Here is a 25534-nt window from a genome sequence, read left to right as displayed (position 1 = left end):
CTACAAAATTCTGGGCTAGTCCCTCCTTACAGCACTTTGGGGAAACCCTCAAGCAAAGGTATGGTGCTGACAAACCTAGAAACATATTAGGGCGAACCAGGATTCAAACCCACGATTTTAGGTTTCTTGCGTGCACAAGGGAAGCAACTCTGCAAAGTGAATTGCATCCGCATCCCACAGATGGAGCTAGGACTACAGTTATTGGACATCAGCATAAGTTTGGAACACATCATTCTCCACAGCGTCTTGTGCAAAGTCAGCATTTTTTAAGATTTCTGAACCAATGTCACTAATTTATGCAAGTATGTGTACTGTTAATTGTTGTGAACACATCACACAAAAGAGGTGCAGAAACATCACACGTGATGTCAGGAGTTTCTGAATGATGTTATGCAGCACCATAGTGAAACACATTAGGAGTGAGTGAGTGAGTATGGTTTTACGCCGCTTTTAGCAATATTCCAGCAATATCACACCGGAGAACACCAGAAATGGGCTTCACACATTGTACCCATGTCGGGAATCGAACCTGGGTCTTCGGCGTGACGGGCGAACGCTTTAACCACTAGGCTACACCGACCGCCCCGTAAGACGTTAGGAAGATACAGACAGGTCAGAGTCTGAGACTAGCAAAATTCACCATGGGCTTGTGGCATTTCCTTGTGGACTACCGCTTGTGCCATAAGGTAGATGGCAACTAAAAGGTTATATCCTTGTGTTACTGGTTTTCGAGACACTTCGAAGTATTTCTGATAAAATGTCTAATAACAATTCCACTGCAATTACGTCTTACCTTGGAGAAAATTCATTTCTGTTAACACTTGAATGGTCAAATTACCATGTCTTGTTAATTTTATAGCAAAAATGCCTTGCCAAGCGAGACAAGTCAATCAGGTGCCATCTTGTTACCATCACATAATTTCAAGCCCCTTCATTACAGTCAAGTTAAAAATAGATACACAACATGGTCAGTCACATGACATAACAGACAGGAAGTTTACTAGATAATCACTTAGTCTCTGAAATTATGTACTTTTGATAGAAACAAATAACCTGATTTAAATTGAAAAGGAGCCCCAGTGAGGTGAAAATTTAGACTTTCTTTTGCATTACAGAAAAGGCTGGGTGAAAGGGAAAATAACATGGTTCGGGGACTGTGAGTTTACAAACAGCAGCTGATACATCATCAGTGCATACGATGGTTCTGATGCAAAATTATCATCAGATCAAGTTTGATTAAAATGTGCATTAGTGGAAAAGCAAGTCTTGAGGGAAGTTTTAATTACTTCTTGAACATCTTTCGTGTAGATTAATTCATAACACAACTCCAGCTGCAAGTGGCGAGTGACACTTTGATGTCGTCAGTGGGCTTTGAAGCGTCTACCTTGATTACATCATTAAGAACTAGCCTAGTATTGTTTAGGGGCGAGGCTTGAAAACATGTGACGGGATATATGTCATGTACCTGTAACCTCAATGCAATTGATGATGACTATCATTTTCTGTTAATCTGTCCATATTTTACCTCTCTTGGAAAACATGTCTGCTATTCTATTACACTAATTGCCCAAATAAGCTTAAATGAAATCAGTTACGTTTGTATAATGGTAAGAATATCTTCTGTGGGAGTTCTGCTTAATTTAGAAAAGCACTAGCTAAGAAAACACTGTTAGTATATTGACGATTTGTCACAATGGCCTATGGCCTTATTACAGAAATAAACTTCTATCTAAAGTCACTATATGGTCTACAGAGTGAGTGAGTATGGTTTTACGCCACTTTTAGCAATAATCCAGCAATATCACAGCGGGGGACACCAGAAATGGGCTTCACATATTGTACCCATGTCGGGAATCGAACCCGGGTCTTCGGCGTGACGAGCAAACGCTTTAACCACTAGGCTACCCGACCGCCCTATGGTCTACAGACGTGAACATGGTGGCTTTAGATGGTTCGAATGAATCCTTAATGATTTCTTGCTCCAAAGGAAATAGAAACAGCAAAACAACTACTGCTATTGGTTGAGAGGGTTACTGGGCTTGGCGACTACAAGGTGAATATGTTTTGAGAATATATGAAAACACGTAAGCAAGGAAAAGATACTTTGGGATGGTATGTAGAAATGACACTAAAAGATCATTTTCATATTTCCTGACAAAGCTGGAAAACATTCAATAAAAAATTAATTGGATGCTTATCACAAACCTAAAATTTGTATTTACTATCAATCACATCACAAAAATAATCATGCTTAATGACCCTTCTTTTGGGTCATAATCCTATCTCTTCACAAATATCCCTATGGGTGCTACCTCTATACCATGGCCCTAACTCGTCCTTCATTTGGGCCATAACCCTATCTCTTCACAAATATCCCCATAAGTGCTACCTCTATACCATGGCCCTAACATGTCCTTCATTTGGGCCATAACCCTATCTCTTCACAAATATCCCCATGGGTGCTACTTCTACACCTGGGCTCTCACAGGCCCTTCTTTTGTGCGAACATGTGTACTGAAACACTGAAGAACAGAATCCATGTCAACGATGTCTTCACGGACACTACAGCTTCAAATACGCCACTTCAAGATATTGTGCCTTGGGTTCTGGTAATATATAGCTGATTCAAGGAATTGACTCATCTCATTAAAATCAGATCTCTATGGGGTATTCACCTACAGCATACCTTCACATGGAAAGAATATCATTAATGACAGAGTTCAAACTGAAGAAAATGAAAATTTAGTATTGTTATGCAAATGATTTTGGAAGAATTATTCTGATGATCATGATGTATGATTCCACAGCATACATATAACTGACAAGCAGAATAAAACCATCACCAGTGCAGGAGAGGCTAAGGCATGGCAAGAATTTGCCGTAAATATACAAAAGAAACAAAATTACAGGAAGTTACAACGCTGAAATTTCGGAGTAGACGCTGTATCTGGAAGATGCATTGTTGGCAGGCTGAAGAGGAATATAGCACATTTGACGTAACTATTACCATGGTTACTGATTAAATAAAATTAAACATACTCAAATAAATAGACTGGAGTTACAGACATAAAACATGAACAAAAATACCGAACAATAATAAATAAATTAACATAAATTAGCTTAAATGTTTCAACATGTTAAAAGTTGTATGTGATTGCTTCTTACCGTAATCAGGTAATAAAAATTAAAAAAATACAAATTAATTTGATACAAAATCAAAATTCTGTCTGATATTGTCAAATGTTTGATATATTTATACATAGATCTAAGACTAGCCACATCATAAAATCCTTCACATGGTCACATTTCTAAACAAAAGAGATCCATATTTCGAAATCTCCGACTACAAAATATGAAACGAAAATGTGAGCAATTGTCACAAGACTGCTGTGATCGGCTACAGGCATCTACTTGCTGTTACTAAGGCAACAAGGCTGATAAATTATCACTCCAATGTTCCACACTACTGTTAACCTGCAGTCACAATTCAAGTACCGTCCGGGTTCAGCTGCCATTGTGATCCCCAATCCACTTTCTATGAAGGAAAACTATAACCTACTAATATTTCTGTTTCCTAACAGTTACAAATGTGGAAACATCACCCATAGGGACAGGATATTGGTGAAAATATTTTCACGTAAATCTCACTGAAGATTCTACTTTTTGCTTCATGCTGATTGTCTAATCCATGCCAAGTGTCCCCCATTCAGGTCCCACAAGGTTGATACACTTGGGACATTGTTGTCATATTAACCAATGGGATGGGATTATCAAATTTCATATCTGTCCTTAAACCTACCGTATTCGACGTAATAAGCGCCCAGGGCGCTCTCAAAATTAGAAATAGGGGGGCTCTCATTAGAATATTATTTTTGTGAAAAAAACAGAGTTGAAAGATAAATTTTGTGGGTTATGCTGACAGTCTGAAATGTTTATGTACAACAAATATATTTTTCCAGAATTTAATTGCCCATAATTTAGGGTTTATATAACACACGAGTGCGTATTTGAGCGAAATAAATAAGTCTTGTGTACATTAATCAATCGGAAGGGGTGCTAATTGGGATTGTTCACTAGCCAATATATTAGCAAATATCACTGTGGGCGCTTATTACGTCAAATACGGTATATGACATCTTCTTCATCCCAACATTGCTGAGGGACATTTGACAAGTCAAAGGGTAGAATAATTGATCATCTACTAAGCCTGTCAGTACTAAGTTCATATGCTTGTGTATACAGACGTGTAATTTATTGCAGCTAGTTAAATTTTCCTGTAACGTGATATTTTAAAGAAAAATGCAGTGTTCCTGCTGGCTTTTGAAACTGCCAGTCCTTGTGGACCGGCAACTCTAAAAATTACCAGTCCCCCTAATTTTTTCAACAAATAACAAAACGTATGAAAATTATTTGGTTTTAATTCTTTCAACTTCATGTTGTGCAAAGATGTCATCTCTGTAGTAACTTAGTTAGATCTATACGTCATTCACACAGTAACATTTTTCTCTTTGTTTTTTAATATTTTGAGACGAAGACACTACAAATGGATATTTAACCTAGAAAGAGACAAGGGGAAACCCTGATGGTAACAGACAAGCTGATGCTCTTCGAAAAATGTACTTATATGAACACCACCGATGTTTTGTTCAACAACAAAGACTTATAAGTACTTTATTTGCCGGTCCACAGGGGCTGACAGTCACATGAATTACCGGTCAAGGCCTAATTTTAACAGTAAAAAACTGGCAATTACTGGTAAACGGGAACACTGAAAATTGTTTATGGATTTGCTGACCCAAGAAATATGAAATGTGGAACATTGTTATATACTGCTCAACTTTTGATAGGGATTCTTTTTTACCCAAGAAATATAAAATGCTGAACTTTTGATAGGGATATTTTACCCAAGAAATATGAAACATGGAACATCTTTATATGCTGCTCAAATTATGATAGGGATATTTTTAAACAAGTAATATGAAATGTAGAACATCTTAATGTACTGCTCATCTTCTGGGATATTTTTATCTTTCCGTGATACACAAAACTGATTGTCATAATGTGTCAGGTTTATATTTAAATATAATGACATACCTGATCATCCCTAGCACAATTTGAGTAGTATATTTTAAAAAGGATTATTTTCTATATCCTGCTAAACGCAGACCAACGTGTTCACCATCAAAAGATCGTGAACATCAAAAATAGCCTGACACCACCAACTTGACAAAAAACACACATAATGAGACTTACAGATACATTTTTATCGCCAAAACCAAAATAATATGTCTGTTATATTTTCATTTGTTTCTCAGTACCCACAAAGATTGTTCATGAAATGACTTCACTTATTCCTAATTTATCAGCCTTGTATGGGTGCCAGCACTCACAGACTGACAACAGAGAGCGCTACAAGCACACTACGCACCTGACGTGAGTGCTAGATATCTCGTTGCCGGCGCTCGACTGCCTACTGTGCGTGAGAGAGCCGTACCCTGAACCCCGGGAATGCTGGCTTGCATAACTAGAACTCCGCGAGTGGCCCTTCTCAAACTCCTTCTCGCGAACAAATTCGGGGTCGGATTGATCTGTAAATATATTTGTGTGTTAAGAATTACCTGTCATGTCACACATGCTACATATGGATTGGTATAGTTCTTTATTCAAATACAATACATTTTAATTGTTCCAGCAATGATGGCGGCCAAATAAAGAAATCATTGAGTCTGGACCAGACAATCCAGGGATTGATACTATGAGGACGCAACCCAAAAAAGTCCAACCATCGACCCATTCATTGAATGAGTGAGTGAGTGAGTATGGTTTTATGCCGTTTTTAGCAATATTCCAGCAATATCACGGCAGGGGACACCAGAAATGGGCTTCACACATTGTACCCATGTCGGGAATCAAACCCGGGTCTTCGGCGTGACGAGCGAATGCTTTAGTAGGCTACCTGACCACCCCCAGTGAGTGAGTGAGTGAGTGAACGAGTGCCGCTTTTAGCAATATTCCAGCAATATCACGGCAGGGGACACCAGAAGTAAGTTTCACACATTGTGCCCATCTGGGAAATTGAACCCAGGCCTTAGGCATGATGAGTTAACGCTTAACCAACAGGCTTTCCCATGAAAGTATTGGTTGCTATTGACAGTTCTAAAACAGACTCTGCACAGGGAGAACATCAACTGGTTAGCTTCGATTATCAAAAATGTATTCACAAAAGTTCCAGCAAACATCTGACATCAATATTAGTGGGTGTAGATAGGATTGTATAAATTGGGGTTATTCTACTGTGAATAAAGGTACAAAAAATGTAATTAAAAAAATAGTCATCAATATGACTAAGGCGGGTATGTTTGGGTAGGTTGCTTGGGTGGGTATGCTGTGTGGGTATGTTTGGGTGGGTTGCATGGGTGGGTATGTTGTGGGGGTATGTTTGGGTGGGTATGTTTGGGTAGGTTGCTTGGGTGGGTATGTTTGGTTAGGTTGCTTGGGTGGGTATGTTGTGTAGGTATGTTGGGTGGGTAATTTGTGTGGGTACGTTGGGTGGGAATGTTGGGTGGGTATGTTTGGGTGGGTATGTTTGGGTGGGTATGTTTGGGTAGGTTGCTTGTGTGGGTATGTTGTGTGGGTATGTTGGGTGGGTATGTTTGGGTGGGTATGTTTGGGTAGGTTGCTTGGGTGGGTATGTTTGGGTAGGTTGCTTGGGTGGGTATGCTGGGTGGGTATGTTTGGGTGGGTATGCTGGGTGGGTATGTTTGGGTGGGTATGTTTGGGTGGGTATGTTTGGGTGGGTTGCATGGGTGGGTATGTTGTGGGGGTATGTTTGGGTAGGTTGCTTGTGTGGGTTTGTTGTGTAGGTATGTTGGGTGGGTACGTTGGGTGGGAATGTTGGGTGGGTATGTTTGGGTGGGTATGTTTGGGTAGGTTGCTTGTGTGGGTATGTTTTGTGGGTATGTTTGGGTAGGTTGCATGGGTGGGTATGTTGTGTGGGTATGTTTGGGTAGGTTGCTTGTGTGGGTATGTTGTGTAGGTATGTTGGGTGGGTAAGTTGGGTGGGTACGTTGGGTGGGTACGTTGGGTGGGAATGTTGGGTGGGTATGTTTGGGTGGGTATTTTTGGGTAGGTTGCTTGTGTGGGTATGTTGTGTGGGTATGTTTGGGTGGGTATGTTTGTGTGGGTATGTTGTGTGGGTATGTTGTGTGGGTATGTTGTGTGGGTATGTTTGGGTGGGTATGTTTGGGTAGGTTGTATGGGTGGGTATGTTTGGGAAGGTTGCATGGGTTGTGAGGATTGGATGATTTCAGCAAATATACCTCTGGTAATTGTACTGGACTTTTCTTTCCGCGGTAGACTCCCAAAGCCACTGCTGTTGGAGGCCAGGCTGCCCTCGCTGCACTCGTCCCCGAGGCGGCACTCCGCCGACTGTCCCTCCTTGCTCTCGGGCACGTTAAGGCTTTCTTTGATAGGCCTGACAAAGCATTGACAGCATGAGGGGTGGTTCTGTGTGGCATTGCTTGTTTCATGCTAGAGTCTGCACTATTCCAGCTCTATCCTGGCAGTACGTGAGTTATTCAGTTTGGGCCAGACAAACCAGTCAGCCATGGCCAAAACATGTATTTCATACTTTTGTTCAGTAGAATTCAGTCAACATATGGACTATTATCATAATTATAAGCAAAGCTTACCAGCCCAAAATAATGTTTCCAGCTTCATGCTATGGACTGGTGGCTATAGTTGCCATGGTTGCAGACTGAATCATTTGTTGACATTATGATGTTTGTTTGTTTGTTGATTAACGCCGCACTCAGCAATATTCCAGCTATATGATGGCGGTCTGTAAATAATCGAGTCTGGACCAGACAATACAGTGATTGATGGCGTGAACATCGATCCAAGCAATTCGGATACGGTGACATGCATCATAAACTAAATCAGCGAGCCTGATCATTCGATTCTGTTAGTCTCCTCTTACGACAAACATAGTCACCTTTTACGGCAAGCATGGGTTGCTGAAGATCTATCCTACCCCGGATCTTAATGGGTCTGTTGATATTATGAGCAGCTTGAGCAATGGAGTAGGTGAGTGAGTTTGGTTTGACACCAGTTTTAACAGTATGCTTGAGGCTTGCTACTGTAATATTTGTATCTGGAGATTTATAAGGATAACTCCCAAAAAGCCTGAAATCTTTACCTTAAACATCAGACAAACTGACACTAGTGCCTACTATCTATTTCTCTATCATAATATAGCTTGTTTTCTTGTTAAGCAATGAATTTACTGAAGCAGTCATAAAATATAACACAGCATTCAATATACCACTATCAGGAGTAAAGGTTTGAAGCATTCGTAAAATCATGAACAATTATATGGGGTTGTTTTTCTGCTTCAATTTATTGGACTGTTGTATATCAGTGCCATACTCTGCTAGACCACTCATACGTTAGTTCACTAGTCTAAACTAGTCTAAGACTAATCTGCTAGTCTTGGGACTAGTCTGAATCCCCTAATCTGCTAGTCTTTGAACAAGTATGAATCCACCAATCTGCTTGTCTTGGGACTAGTCTGAATTTACTAATCTGCTAGTCTTCAGACTAGTCTGAATCCCATAATCTGTTTGTCTTTGGACTAGTGTAAATCACCTAATTTGCTTGTCTTTGGACTAGTGTAAATCACCTAATTTGCTGGTCCCAAAACTAGTGTAAATCCAATAATGTGCTACATCCTTTAATCTGCTAGACCTGGAACTAAATTTAGCAGAATTACCTGTGTACTCCCATAAAGCTCTATTCCAAAGTAAGTTCCAAAGCATGGTATTTACAATTGTACAGGCGTTGAACCTATGCTTATGACAAACACATCCACCATTAGACTTCCCAACTCTTCCTTAGGTTCAGTGAGTTGGCAAATTGGGGGGAAAATACAGGGGTTTCTCGGGGTTCTTAAATTCAGAGGTATTTTACCAGTGTATTCTCAGCTTTTCATTCTCAGGCTTACAATCATCGTAGTGGTGTGATTCCTTTATTCGTTCTAACTGTATTAACATTACATGTAATTGAGAAGGTTTTCATTCAAGTTTGGGAATTTTTATTGACACTTGCTGCAGACTTGGGACGCATATCGGCCTCTGGACTGGCTTATATAAATCCATGCACACAACTGAACAAATGAACAAGACTATCTAATAAGTCCATTAGAACAAAAGAAAATTGTAACACAAGTCTGTAAAGCATACTATTCATGGTGATTACAGCAAAATATAAGAAAGAAAGTTAAAACCTTACTTTTCAGTACTTTTATAAAAACATATCATGATTGTATGGAGTTAATGTTTAAGAATTTTTAATATAACTTAGATTCTGAAATAGATTTACGGATCCACAAAAATTCTAAATGGATATATTTCAATAAATCGATAGCATGCTGAATATTGTAATATGTACATAGGTGAATATTCCTTACACTTTAAAGACAGGATCGCCGGATATAAGCAGCATCTCGATGGAGACAGTCAGCGTAGAGTTGTCTACCCTGTGCTTGTCATCGTAGCCTTCCAACAGGAAGCGTCGGGTTTGCTGCCCAGACCCCGCAAACTCAGCTAGATTCAGATCCACGAAGCCCAGCTTCTGATGGGATCTGCCGCCTCGGACCTCCTGGAAACAAAGACAACATTATTGTCAAGTTGATAATCAGATACATAGGGGCTATCAAACTCTCAACACTAGGAGAACGCCTCCTTGGTCTAATGGTAGAGCGTCCGCCCGGAGAGCGGAAGGTCCGGGGTTCGAGTCCCAGCCGCGTCATACCAAAAGACGTTAAAAGATGGTACTTGTTGTTACCCTGTCTGGCGCCAGGCATCAAGGGGCTAAAACAAGGACTGGTCGGCTCGGAGTCAGTATACTGTGTCTGAGTGGGGTATTCATGTTAAACTGCGGCATGGTATCTCAGTGTGCTAGCACTATAAATCGTCATCAGTCCGGACTAGTACAAGCAGCCACACACACACACATACACGTGCAATAATCTTGGACGTGACGTTAAACCCCATTTCACCTCACCTCAACACTAGGCCTTCAGTTTGCTGTGTAGGAGTTAAAAGTATAAACAGACAAAATGTCCTTGTCTTGATTATTTTACATAATCATTAATAATTTGCATGCTGGAATGAATATATACCACTAAAACACATTCAGGAACACCATGACAGATCAACTATAGCAATATGAAAGGATTGGGTTAGTAGTTTATTATCAATGCGTGTAAACAATGAAAGGGACATTTCTAAGTAAAACATACAATATTCATAGACTGTAATGCTCTTCACAATATATTGTCATCTGTAATACAACCACGCCTATAATGCAACACCCAAAACTAGGGCTGGCTATCAACATAAATCTTAGAGATCGATAATCATTCGCTGAATAATTATCAATTATCGATAACTATAGGAGAAGTAACTTCGAGCAATTATGCGAAAAACTCAGAGACAAAACATCATATTTCACGTCACTGGTGAGTGGTGACACATTGTGGACAATTACCAAAATCAGTTGCTTGCCATCTTCCACAATGGTCAAAAACAAGTCTGCTTCGGTAAATCGGTAAGATGTTACCAATGACCCAATTTTTTTACCGATAATTGGTAATATTTCTTCCCATCTACGATAACTCCGATTATCCATCATTTTAGGCCAGCCCTACCCAGATCACACTGGTGCAGGCACAGGTGCAGGCACAGGTGCAGACACATGCATAAACTCACTCACACACAACTGGAGAAACCTTGGTAAACGTTTCATTAAAACATATATGCTTTTTTTCTTCGATGATTTGTCAAAAAAGAGGCAATAGTTTGATGCTTAGAGAGATTGACAAAATGAACCAAAACAGTTGGGGATCATGAATATTTTTGGGGATATTTTTACGAAAATTGTGTGCTCACGTCTTCACTACAAAAAAATATTTATCAAAATATTCATTATTTTGAATTTTGGCTATGTACATACATTCCATAGAAAACGTCAATCCTGCATCTTTTGCTTCACGCAATCACAACATAAACCAGACCCATTTCACAAAGTGATCTTAGCACTAAGACATGTGTCACTATAATTTTGAAAAACAGACTTATGACAATCATATCGCTAAGATGGCTTAGTTGGACAAAACCTGGCCACCTGCCTTCCATTTTAATCTCACAAGGGGAGGAAACTGCTGAAAGTTCTTATGACATGTTGGTTTCGATTTGCCTGTGCTCTATCTACTGATTCTCGATCAATGCAGGTACGTGATGAGTGTTCATTGTTTTGTTGACCGACAACACAAATCAATGTCCCCTATGGGAAACCCATCGTGTCTTAACATGCTTACACCCGATCTTAACTTTGTACTGTCAATATTCTCATTGCCCACAGAATTTATTAGCGAATCAATGATAACAAACTGCCGAGATAAAACTTAACTTTAACTATTTCCAAAATAAGATCAATATTTTTACCATGTTTACTTCAAACTGAATTTTTCTCTCACTCAATTACATTAATGAAAGAAAAACAAACACAACACTACTGAACTAATTTATTTTATGTAAAACACCTACTGATATTCAAATATTTTCTGCATACCGCATAAGTACTGAGAGAAAAAAACTAACAGTACTATTAAATCATGTTAATGACTATTGATATAATAAACAAAACATTATGTTCAGCTCCCTCAGTCAGACAATTTGAGTAGGAGGGGAAGTTTACAAATATGCATTTGAAAAAATTTAAAATTTGAAATTGTGCACTCAACCAATCTAATAAAAATCAGACCTTAGTTCTCGCTACCGCTAAACAAAGATCTGAAGACATCCCATTACGGGTCACGTCAGAACGACCTTTCATCCGACCTATCAGTGCGTCGCTTACCAGATTATGAAAATGACAGTCGGAATATGATTTCTAATCATGCAATCTCGAAAAACTTTAACATGGGGTATTCAGAACGATAGTTACGGGTTTAACGACTGAATCCTTACAATCTTGACCATTTATTAGCCATTCAAGAATGTTTTTTTTTTCAGGTTTCAAATTTGTAATCGAGAATTTGTCAAAATATGTTTCAAAGCGTAATCGCCCAACCCTGGTCCCCCTCTATTCTCCAAAAAGTGCCCCCTCAACAAGCCACATGACAGGGACTGGATGAAATTACCAGTATACCGGTCAACTGTTATATGCTTTTCAAACGATATGTATTTCAATATTTTCTTTGGCATGTTCTGTTATATCATGTTATATTGGGTAAAACATATATAATACGTTTGGTTATCATTTGTATCGTTTAACCTTACAATCTACACAGAAACTCATTCACAAATAATTTTCCCCTTCGATATTGATTGGCAAAATGGCAACAACTGACCATGCTGAGTAATATTTACCTTAGTTTGAAAAATCTGTGTTAATCACTGTTAAACACTTTACATTGTTGCTAACATACCTATATCAGAGCCCTACAGATCACCACTTAGTTGATCATGTTGATATGACGCGTATCTGTCTACCACTGCAATCTGTCTGTGAATCATCGATGACATATATCTAAACTGCTAGAACACCATAATGGCTGTTCAGTTGAGCAAGTAAATCAATTATGATGAAGAGCTCATCTTACCCCCACAAACAGCTTTGTGTAAATCCATAAACATTGATAAGGTCTTAGTATTAACACTGTGTGGAAGATGGCCTTGACAAAGCTACCTCCCTGAAGACTATTTATCTGCGGCTCATTATATGACTGACACAACACATGACCACAGCTGCATCATGTGTATGGTCCACAGGGAATCTCCACAGTTAGCCATACATTATCTGGATCACATTATTATGTTTGGTGTTTAATCATGTTTGCACCAGACAAACCAGTCATTGATATTATAAGCAATATCCCATAGCACCATGATGATGACACCTCATCAAACAAGACCTGATCATAGGTGTGTGAGAAAGTGGAGTGGAGGCATACTTGGCTGGAACCTGGGAACCTGTTCTGCCCTTGAATCCCCACAGGGAGACAATCATTGGGTACTGGGACTTACTCTGCCCTAGAACCCCCACAGGGAGACAATCATTGGGTACTGGGACCTACTCTGCCCTAGAACCCCCACAGGGAGACAATCATTGGGTACTTGGGACCTCTTCTGCCCTAGAATCCCAACAGGGAGACAATCATTTGGTACTCAGACCTACTCTGCCCTAGAATCCAAACAGGGAGACAATCAATTGGTACTGGGACCTAGTCTGCTCTAGAATCTCCACAGGGATACAATCATTGGGTACTGGGACCTAGTCTGCTCTAGAATCTCCACAGGGATACAATCATTGAGTACTGGGACCTACTCTGCCCTAGAATCCCAACAGGGAGACAATCATTTGGTACTGGGACCTAGTCTGCCCTAGAATCTCCACAGGGAGACAATCATTTGGTACTGGGACCTACTCTGCCCTAGAATCCCAACAGGGAGACAATCATTTGGTACAGGGACCTAGTCTGCCCTAGAATCCCCAAATCCCCACAGGGAGACAATCATTGGGTACAGGGACCTATTCTGCCTTGAAATCCCCAGGAAGAGACAATCATTGGGTATTGGGGACCTATTCTGCCTTGAAATCCCCAGGAAGAGACAAGCAAGAGCTATTGGGGTTCAATCTGAAACCACAAAGGGGAGACAAGCATGGATTACTACTGAGCTGTTCGGAATCCCCAGGAGGACACACGCATGAGGTGTTGGAACCAATTCCCAAGTGGATGTCAACAGAAAGAACACATCCTGGGAGGACTTCCCTGACTTCCAATGTGCCTACACAATACTACAAGAACACATCCTGGGAGGACTTCCCTGACTTCCAATGTGCCTACACAATACTACAAGAACACATCCTGGGAGGACTTCCCTGACTTCCAATGTGCCTACACAATACTACAAGAACACCCGACAATTATGTGCATTGCTGTGACAGATGAAATGTCTTCTACTTCTGACACCAACTGGTACAATACTAGAAAGAATTTATGGATGTCAACTTCTTAATTATGAGGAACACAACCTTTCAAATTGCTTACTCCTTCATCAGGTGAATGATGGTGTAAGCCTTAATACTCCTAAACATTGTGTTCCTCACAATAAAGAAGCTGACATCCACACACTCTGTCTCTCATGTGTATCACTTCTAAATGCCATTCAAAGACTTAATGATACAATACCGTGGGAAACATGCTAAGAGGTCATGTGACCCATTTTATTATTTCTGTAAACAGTTGAACTTCCCTCCTAAATAGTTCCTTCATTAGGCTATAGCGGAAACACTGTACTTAATCCCCCTGCAATGTTCTACACAGAGCAAACCAAGTATGGCTGTATAGATTGTATGTCAATGAGGTAATTGTTTCCTGCAAGGTTCACAGGCAGAACACTGAGACCCAAGTGTAAAGGCTTTGTGTTCGAAAGAAGGTGTTGATCTGATAACATTCACAAGTCCTGAAACAAAGTCAAACATTCACAAGGACTAGTGACTGTGTTAGACTGGTAGTCTCAACCTCAGGATATCTCATGGAGCCCCTGACATTCATTCTTGTCAGCAAGGTCTGCATGGTATTACCGGTATACAGGTATTTTGTAAATAAATGAATTTCTTCAGGCATCTAGCAGGTGCTTGTTCTTCAAAGTTATCCTAGTGCTACAGTCATTGCTAACAGAGTGTGTTAGTATTACAAGCATCACAGCGACTGACCCACCGTCACACCGCTAGGATTGGACAAAGCCTATTGTAAACATGGGTTTGGCAGAGGGTGAACAAAATGTCTGGCACTTTGTTGATTGTTGCGGCATTTAACAGTCAGTGTGAGAGCTGCTTGTGAAACACGCCTCTTGGGCCACATACATGACACTCACACAGGACAAGGGAAAGACCTGTTTTACTGTGCAACCAGCAATCTTAAAACTGTATCATTGCAGTCTGCAGTCACTGCTGAACACTGGCAGCCAGTAATCTTGCCATAACTTGCTTGATCAATTGAGTACCATAATTCCTCAGCATTGTATAGTGTTAGGTGCAAGGGGGTTAAAGCGTCCGCTCGTCACGCTGAAGACCCGGGATCGAATCCCGACATGGGTACAATGTGTGAAGCCCATTTCTGGTGTCCCCCGCCGTGATATTGCTGGAATATTGCTAAAATAGGAGTAAAACCAAACTCACTCACTAACTCACTTAGGTACAATATTGTTACATGTCTTTACAAGTTAATAACAAAGAGACTCCACTGTTCTGGAAATAGCTTCCCTGAACATGCTGAAGGAAATACTTGCTCAGAGATTATGAGTGAACAATTTAAAAATTGTAGGCGTAGCAGTTATTGAAATAGCATCTTAACAACGATGTCTTGTTGCGCTGTTCTCTTTGATCTGCCCACACGTCAGTCAGGGTCAGAGGAGGTCACTCCACATCACTCAGATCATCACAGGGGCAATAACAACGTCTGTACCTATTGCTAAAGCTTCGTCTTAACTAATTAGACCCATTTCCTTACTCATAATTAACATTCTGTCGACAGGAACGGTTTCCGCATACAAGTGGGCAGTGAGGTTACCCAGTGGCTAAAGTGTTTGCTCATCACGCTCAAGGCACCAGTTCTATTCCCAACATGGACACAATGTGTGAAGCCTACTTCTGGTGTCTCAATCACTCACTCCAACACCCACTCACTCCAACACTCACTCCAACACCCACTCACTCCAACAACACTCACTCCAACACCCACTCACTCCAACAACACTCACTCCAACACCCACTCACTCCAACACCACTCACTCCAACACCACTCACTCAAACACCACTCACTCAAACACTCACCTCAACACTCACTCACTCCAACACTCACTCACTCCAACACTCACTCACTCAGTCAAACACTCACTCCAACACTCACCTCAATACTCACTCCAACACTCACTCACTCACTCCAACACTCACTCACTCAGTCAAACACTCACTCCAACACCACTCACTCCAACACCCACTCACTCCAACAACACTCACTCCAACACTCACTCACTCCAACACCACTCACTCCAACACTCACTCACTCACTCACTCCAACACTCACTCACTCAGTCAAACACTCACTCACTCACTCACTCCAACACTCACTCACTCCCTCCAACACTCACTCCAACACTCACTCACTCACTCAAACACTCACTCACTCAGTCAAACACTCACTCACTTACTCACTCCAACACTCACTCACTCCCTCCAACACTCACTCCAACACTCACTCACTCACTCACTCACTTGATCACTCACCTCAATACTCACTCCAACACTCACTCACTCACTCCAACACTCACTCACTCCAACACTAACTCACCAAGTCCAACACTCACTCACTCACTCCAACACTCACTCATTGTATTCCAATTGTGTGGATCAATGCTCATGATGTCAATCACTGGATTGTCTGGTCCAGACTCGATTATTTTTAGACCGCCGTCATACAGCTAGGACATTGCTGAGTGAGGCGTTAAACAAAAACAGACAATAATCATTGCGGTTGTTGACTCTTTGGGGTGATGAGTGAGTGAGTGAGTGAGTTGGGTTTAACGCCGCTTTTAACAGTATTCCAGTTATATCACGGCATGTCAGCTTAATGTGGGATGAAAGCCCGAAGTGATGCAGGTCTCAGACGTTAACCACTTCGGTGAAACCCACGGGCGCGGGTATGGTGCTGACAAACCTCGAAACATAATCACGGCAAACCAGGATTCAAACCCACAATCATAGGTTTCTGGCGTGCCCAAGGGACGCAACTCTACACAGCAAATCGCAGGGCCCCCTTGGGGTGATGAGCAAATGTTTGAACCAGGAATCAGTAACCTGCATTGTTTCTACAACCACACACCTGTCAGACTACCTGCTAGAAAACTACAGGACTCTCAGAAACTACACTCACAAAATACCCTCACTGCTTCCTCATGCAAGCTTGGCTATTTTCACACAATTGTTTTTGCATACTGTATATAGACTGTCAAAGCATATCACTTCTTGTTGTGTCAGCGATCTGCACATAGGCATATCCCATATTTGGAAAAGGTATGCAGGCTTCACATACAAAATGCACTATTAAATAATAATCAAATCTGCAACAGTGGCGCCATTTTGATTCTTTTGAAATCTATACAATATCACAATCTGTGAGTCATGTTACATTTGAATTCAAAATCACAAAGGACACACCCAAGAACACTGAAGAGCAGCAGCTGCCTATACAGTCACAGGAGGCTTGGAAGGAGGCTGGGAAGGAGGGGGCGGTAGCACTGCTGTTTGTCAGCTGACCTCCCCTCCCCTCCTCACACCCAAACCGGACCACCAGATCAGTCCAAGCTGCTTGCTGTGACAAGTACACTGTAGCCACTGAATACCTCAGTTTTGTGGTGTCAGCTACCATGTTACCATGATATTTTGGCAGATATTGAGATCTATTTTTATTCAGTTTGCTGTTGACTGAGACCAACTGTAACTAAAATTGGCTGATAAACAGACTGTGCATATGTCGCTGTGCCTTAGGCCTGCTCTCATGTACACTTGATTTTATGAGTGAGTAGTGTTTTAAGCCACAGTCAAATCATCTCAGATACAACAGGCAGACCAGTGGTTGATAACACAGCAGGGATCAACATGAACCAGGTCACACACACTGTAACCAACCAATCCTCTAGATCACACACTATAACCAACCAATCCTCCAGGTCACACACTGTAACCAACCAATCTTCTAGATCACACACTGTAACCAACCAATCCTCCAAGTCACACACTGTAACCAACCAATCCTCTAGATCACACACTGTAACCAACCAATCCTCCAGGTCACACACTGTAACCAACCAATCTTCTAGATCACACACTGTAAACAACCAATCATCCAGGTCACACACTGTAACCAACCAATCCTCCAGGTCACACACTGTAATCAACCAATTATTCAGGTCACACACTGGAACCAACCAATCCTCTAGGTCACACATTGTAATCAACCAATCCTCCAGGTCACACACTGTAATCAACCAATTATTCAGGTCACACACTGGAACCAACCAATCCTCTAGGTCACACATTGTAACCAACCAATCCTCTAGGTCACATATTGTAACCAGCCAATCCTCCAGGTCACACACTGTAACCAACCAATTATTCAGGTCACACACTGGAACCAACCAATCCTCCAGGTCACACATTGTAACCAACCAATCCTCTAGGTCACACATTGTAACCAACCAATCCTCCAGGTCATACATTGTAACCAACAAATCCTCCAGGTCACACATTGTAACAAACCAATCTTCTAGGTCACACATTGTAACCAACCAATTATCTAAGTCACACACTGTAACCAACCAATCCTCTAGGTCACACATTGTAACCAATCAATTATCCAGGTCACACACTGAAACCAACCAATCCTCTAGGTCACACACACTGAAACCAACCAATCCTCCAGGTCACACATTGTAACAAACCAATCCTCTAGGTCACACATTGTAACCAACCAGTTATCCAGGTCACACACTGGAACCGACCAATTATCCAGGTCACACACTGTAACCAACCAATCCTCCAGGTCACACACTGTAACCGACCAATTATCCAGGTCACACACTGGAACCAACCAATCCTCTAGGTCACACATTGTAACCAACCAATTATCCAGGTCACACACTGTAACCAACCAATCCTCCAGGTCACACACTGTAACCGACCAATTATCCAGGTCACACACTGGAACCAACCAATCCTCCAGGTCACACACTGTAATCAACCAATCATCCAGGTCACACACTGGAACCAACCAATCCTCTAGGTCACACACTGTAACCGACCAATCATCCAGGTCACACACTGTAACCAACCAATCCTCTAGGTCACACACTGTAACCAACCAATTATCCAGGTCACACACTGTAACCAACCAATCCTCCAGGTCACACACTGGAACCAACCAATCCTCTAGGTCACACATTGTAACCAACCAATTATCCAGGTCACACACTGTAACCAACCAATCCTCCAGGTCACACACTGTAACCAACCAATTATCCAGGTCACACACTGTAATCAACCAATCTTCTAGATCACACACATTGTTACCAACCAATTATCCAGATCACACACTGTAACCAACCAATCCTCTATGTCACACACGCTGTAACCAACCAATCTTCCAGATCACACACTGTAACCAACCAATTATCCAGGTCACACACTGTAATCAACCAATCTTCTAGATCACACACATTGTAACCGACCAATTATCCAGGTCACACACTGTAATCAACCAATCATCCAGGTCACACACACTGTAACCAACCAATCTTCCAGATCACACACTGTAACCAACCAATTATTCAGGTCACACACTGTAATCAACCAATCATCCAGGTCACACACACTGTAACCAACCGATCTTCCAGATCACACACTGTAACCAACCAATTATCCAGGTCACACACTGTAATCAACCAATCATCCAGGTCACACACTGGAACCAACCAATCCTCTAGGTCACACACTGTAACCAACCAATTATCCAGGTCACACACTGTAACCAACCAATTATCCAGGTCACACACTGTAATCAACCAATCATCCAGGTCACACACTGGAACCAACCAATCCTCTAGGTCACACATTGTAATCAACCAATCCTCTAGGTCACACACTGTATCCAACCAATCATCCAGGTCACACACTGTAACCAACCAATCTTCCAGGTCACACACTGTAACCAACCAATTCTCCAGGTCACACATTGTAAACAACCAATTCTCCAGGTCACACATTGTAACCAACCAATCCAAGACATGGTGACCTATTCTACCCTAGAATACCCACAGGGAGACAAGTATGGACTCAGGGCCTATTGTGGGGAATATCTGCATAAAAATCCCGACAGTACGACAGTTAAAAAGATACACCAAGTTAAGGTTTTCAGACCTATTCTGGGGAATATATGCACTAAAAATACCTATTTAGGGAACAGTGAAGATTTGAATAACCAAACAATTCCACTTTTAAACACTACTCATGACTACACACTGCATCAAGAGGTTAATCTGCCTCAGCATCCCTTTGCCATCTGTATAAGACAAACAATCCCATCTAAAGATTCAAAACTTTTCAAGTCCCAACAAGGAATGTACATGTATATGTTACAAAATCCCATAAATTTGACCTTCTGTCATGTTATTGTCCCCAGATAAGTAGGTGACTGGTCAGTGTCAGCTACTAGGTGATAGATGGTGTGGAAACATCCTCGGAATCTCCATCTCTATTGTCACCATGTCAGTAGGGAGATGCGTATTGTGTGGGACAGGCCTCACTCTGTCTGCATGACCTTGAACCTCACAGCAAGGGTGGTGAGTCAGGACATGAGTATTGGATACTTTCAATAAGTAGGATTGGCTCTGAATTAAAAATATTATGAGTTTTTCTTTTTGTTTAATTGTCTTTAATATATTACAGAAAGGAGACCCAAGATTCTCTTCCTCTTATAGTCTTGCCAAAGAACTGACGACTTGCTTGGTAGGTGTTACGGATATTTTTTTTAACAGCTGTATGAGAGACTATTGCTAAACTTAGCTCCCCATAAGCTCAAGCCTGTTGTTATGGACACAGTGCAACAGACATTCAGACACGGCCAGATACAATTTATTTTACAACAAGGCGGGAAAGTTGAATGTGATGCAGACTGACACTGACAGGCCAAGAATCTGAGGTACCACAAGCTGAAACTCACAAGCATCAGATCCTGGTGACAACAAGCGATGCAACTCTCCACAGCTGGTTGCACTACAAAGACCAGTGACCAGCAGGTCCTGGTGACAACTGGCGATGCAACTCTCCACAGTTGGTTGCTCTAGGGACCAATGATCAGCAGATGCTTGTGACTAGTGATTCAACTGTCCACAGTTGGTTGCACTAGAGACCAGTGACCAGCGGATCCTGGTGACAACTGGCAATGCAACTCTCCACAGCTGGTTGCACTACAAAGATCAGCGACCAGCTTCTGGTGACAACTGGCGATACAACTCTCCATAGCTGGTTGCACTACAAAGACCAGCGACCAGCTTCTGGTGACAACTGGCGATGCAACTCTCCACAGCTGGTTGCACTACAAAGACCAGTGACCAGCAGATGCTTGTGACAACTGGCGATGCAACTCTCCACAGCTGGTTGCACTAGAGACCAGTGACAAGCCAACACCCATTCATAGAAAGGAATTGTCCAGTAGCCATAGTAACAAACTTCTACAAACATGGATAGGCCTTATATTTTTTAGGTGGTTCACACATGTCACAAGACCAACAACAACAACAAAAATGAAATTTGCAAAAATACATAAAAGGACTTTTAATGAAAAGAAATTGGTTGACCATTAGCATGATTAGGTGAAAAAGATTTTATTACCATTGTTTTTCATAATTGGTGAATAAAAATCTTTACTCCCACATAAAAAACACAAGATCAATTACATTCAGTATTTTTTTGCAGTCTTCCGTCCATGATAGTGTAACCTAAATAATCAATTTTGGACCAACAATACTATGACTGACATGATGAGTCATTCATTTGTAGCAGGACTAATCTGGAAGAAGAATTTTTTTTAAATAATGATTTGATCACCTACATTGAAATTTAGGTCAAACATATTGTAAGCAAACTAATAAACAATTAAAGGCTTTACATTTCCCAAGCAAAACTTGCTCACAGTTGTTATAAATTAATTGCTATACAAGAAGATCCTGTCAACATGGTCAAGTAATTGATAGTACTCCATGTGCAAAATGGCAAAAAATTCTCACGACCCTACACCCAAACTGTTTTCTCAATGGCCTATAGTATTGATTGCATGACTGAATTTGAATAGGCTGTATTTAAATGACTAAGCCCTACCAAGACATTTATTGAAAAAATATGTGTGCTTAACCAGTTTCCAGAATATGTAGTGTGAATGAAACCCATGCATGTAAATATTTGGGCTTGCTATTCCTCTCCACATACTCCTACACTCAGCCACTTTAAGTTGTTGCACTGGGTCCACTAGCCTTGCTCCAAGTCTGTACTGAATGTCCATGGATGTATAGTAATTATATCCTTATAATGGGTAAGGACACAAGTCTTTTATAGGGACAGCTTGTTCTTATCATTTATATCATTTAGAAGTTACAGATAAGCAGCGTATTTGCGTAAAATTCCCCCAAAACTATTCAAAACCCAATTACCATATTCAACGTAATAAGCGCCCACGGCGATATTTGCTAATATATTGGCTAGTGAACAATCCCAATTAGCACCCCTTCCGATTGACCAATGTACACAAGACTTATTCATTAGTGTATTATACGCACTTGTTCACCATTTACCAATATAATATTCTAATAAGAGCTCCTTATTTCTAATTTTGAGAGCGCCCCGGGCGCTTATTACGTCGAATACGGTACTTTTAATTAACTTGCGTACAGAAACGCATGCATTAAATAAAAAACTCAAATGTATAAAAACACCTCGCGTGAGTAACCCAATGAAGCTTTTTCAGCATGAGTACAAAGGAGCTAATTTCTGAAACACAATTACGAGCTAATTTACTTTCCGAGTCAAGCTATATATTAAGAACAGTTACATGCATCTAAAACATTATTTCAATTTTTTTTAAATCTTAAAATGTTCACTAATTTTGGGAAAACCCCACTAGAGTGATGAATAGATGAGTGAAAAAATATTGGCTACCCAATGAAAAATGTAATAACCAAATTAAAATAGAAACCCTAAACATGCTAAAGTAAAAACTCAATTGCTCAAAACGTTATCTGGAGCTCTGAAGTTATGAATTAAACCAATAATCATTGCTTTGAAGACGTGTGCAAGTCTATGGGGACACATGCAGCACTTGTTGTTTTTTCATAAAACCATTACCATAGTTCACAGGCATTTGCTGCCTACAAAGCTCCGGATATATGATCTGTTCAAAAGCGTTTACACATGTCACCATGGTCTACTTTGAAGTACAGAAGACTGGATGTAGACTTGCATAAGTCTCTAAGGAAATGATCATTAGTTTAAATCATAATTCCTAGATTATAGAAATAATAAAAACAAGTTGTCCCTATAACAGACTGGTGTCCTTCAGGTAATCTAGACTTGCCTATTACAAGGATATAATTACTACAGACTTGGACTAATCCTTCAGTACAGCCTTGGCACAAGGCTAGAATGGATGTGGTAGCTACAGGTCTTTTTAAAACTGGTCTAAAGGTTGGTTGGTTGGTTTGTTGTTTAATGCCTCACTCAGCAAAATTCCAACTATATAACAGTGGTCTGTAAATAAACGAGTCTGGACCAGACAATCCAGTGATTGACATCATGAGCATTGATCCACGCAATTGGGATCAATGACATGCATTTTCCAAGTCACCAAGCCTGACCACCCAATCCCGTTAGTCGCCTCTTACGACAAGCATAGTTGCCTTTTACGGCAAGCATGGGTTGCTGAAGACCTATTCTACCCCGGATCTTCACGGGCCTGGTCTAAAGGACCTCATACCAGGTAAAATCATTTTGAAGAGATTCTGAAATACAAATATTTATTTATAACAATGTGAGAATCAATGGGCTTTAGCTCAGTACAGAATAAAGTGTTGTGTATTTCTTTTAAAAGAAATGGTAATGTGTGCAGCAATCTGATTGGTTGAAATATGTGCTGCAATCTGATTGGTTGAAATATGTGCTGCAATCCATCTGATTGGTTGAAATATGTGCTGCAATCTGATTGGTTGAAATATATTGTAAAATGGAGATTTGAAACCTGAAATATTCTGGACTTTTCAATGCACGTGAAAAGTTTTTCTCGATCACAAATAGGAAAACCATGCTGTTTGACTTGGTGAAATGGATACTGCATTTGTCATATATTTTAGCTTCATCAATATTTCTTAGAACTTTGATTTAGTGTTTTTCCTTGGCATTCTCAAACCAGGTGGGTTCAGTTTTTTAAGCATGTGATGTCATCCATAGCATCATGACATCATAGCATCCTAGAGAGTCATGTCTAGTGCACAACTGTGAACATAGTAGGAGGGGGCATGGGTGGCTCAGTCGTCTGAGGTGCAGGGCACACCAAAAACCTATGACGGTGTGTTTGAATCCTGGTTGCCCCAATAGTGTTTCTAGGTTTGTCAGTACCATCCCCGTGCTCATCGGTTTCAACGAAGTAGTAAACGTCTGAGACCTGCATCACTTCGGGCTTTCCTCTCACAGTAGCTGACACGCTGTGATATAACTGGAATACTGTTAAAAATGGTGTTAAACCCAACTCACTCACTTAGCAGGAGAGTGCTACTGTAAATTACTAATAACATTCATATTTTACAATGTCGAATTTATGTGTTTTCAGATTTAAAGATGTTATTGATTATTTTCAGTCTCAAATGCTCAACAAATGCTCAAGAAAATCCACAAATCTGAAAACATATTTATCGCAACTGATAATTTTATGAATCAGAATCATTATATACTAAATAAAAATATTTTGGGGGATATTTTTATGAAATTGTGAACAAAATCTCAACATTATTCATGGTCCCTTTTTTTTTTGTCTCGACACTATATGAAAGGTTTTAGCAGTCGTGTTTTGACATTAGCAATCCTTGTGTGTGAAGGGGAACTTGGCAGTGGATCTATGGCTACTCACCATGCGTACAGACACCCGACATATACAAGACTCCAGCAGCCCCGTTGTAGCGTTGGCCATCATCTTGCAAGTGAAGGGGAACTTGGAGTTCCACTTGACACTGTTGTTCCGAACAGTCTCCCTGAAACAACAGAACAGTTGTTATGTTTGTTTGTTTGTTGTTTAATGCCTCACTGAGCAATATTCCAGCTATGTGACCGCTGTCTGTAAATAATCAAGTCTGAACCAAAAAATCCATTGATTGATATCATGAGCATCAAGCCAGCAATTGGGATACGATGACATGCATCAACCAAGTCAGCGAGCCTGACCACCCGATCCCATTAGTCGCCTCTTACGGCAAGCATGGGTTGCTGAAGACCGTTTCTACCCCGGATCTTCACCATGTTCCAGTTGTGTTCCTGTCTGACATTAGAGAGGTATACGTTAGACCACGAGGACCCAGTGTCTAATCGTTGAAATGGTTAATTAAACCACAAGGCTCACAGCGCAAGTATACCATTCATTTTGGACCAACTCTAGCACATTTATCAAACAACTAAATATTACTTGCTCATGTTGATGGGCCTATTATGAGCAAATATAGCCCTGATCAAGATAATAGTAATTTATTTTCTATATGTTCGTTTTGTTGAACGAAAAGTTACAAAATCACAAGTACTGTACAAATACTAGAATGCATAGAGTAACATACTGTATAAAAATTGCATAAAACACATTTCACGGTTCATAAAGGGATAA

The 25534-nt window shown here is 40.7% G+C and overlaps 1 protein-coding gene across 7 annotated transcripts in view; it reads right to left on the bottom strand.

Moving 5' to 3' along the window:
* The window catches only part of LOC139459552 (early estrogen-induced gene 1 protein-like), a 63508-nt gene that overhangs the window by 14253 nt on the left and 23721 nt on the right, over nucleotides 1–25534 (bottom strand). For 2 of the 7 annotated variants that reach the window (XM_071241088.1, XM_071241089.1), the window contains exons 2-6: nucleotides 24794–24914; nucleotides 9467–9657; nucleotides 7320–7474; nucleotides 5429–5588; nucleotides 2908–2970 (exon numbers count right to left, since the gene is read on the bottom strand). In XM_071241088.1, the coding sequence (XP_071097189.1) occupies nucleotides 2908–2970; nucleotides 5429–5588; nucleotides 7320–7474; nucleotides 9467–9657; nucleotides 24794–24914 (690 nt within the window). The remainder of the gene's footprint in view (nucleotides 1–2907; nucleotides 2971–5428; nucleotides 5589–7319; nucleotides 7475–9466; nucleotides 9658–24793; nucleotides 24915–25534) is intronic. The other 5 variants (XM_071241090.1, XM_071241092.1, XM_071241093.1 and 2 more) reach the window with 3 other exon arrangements.

This window comes from Haliotis cracherodii, unplaced genomic scaffold, assembly GCF_022045235.1.
Source record: "Haliotis cracherodii isolate W230 unplaced genomic scaffold, xgHalCrac1.p SCAF_13, whole genome shotgun sequence".
In the NCBI taxonomy this organism is placed as follows: Eukaryota; Metazoa; Mollusca; class Gastropoda; order Lepetellida; family Haliotidae; genus Haliotis; species Haliotis cracherodii.
The sequence above is the reverse complement of the archived record's forward strand: the minus strand, read 5'-3'. Positions and strand labels throughout refer to the sequence as shown.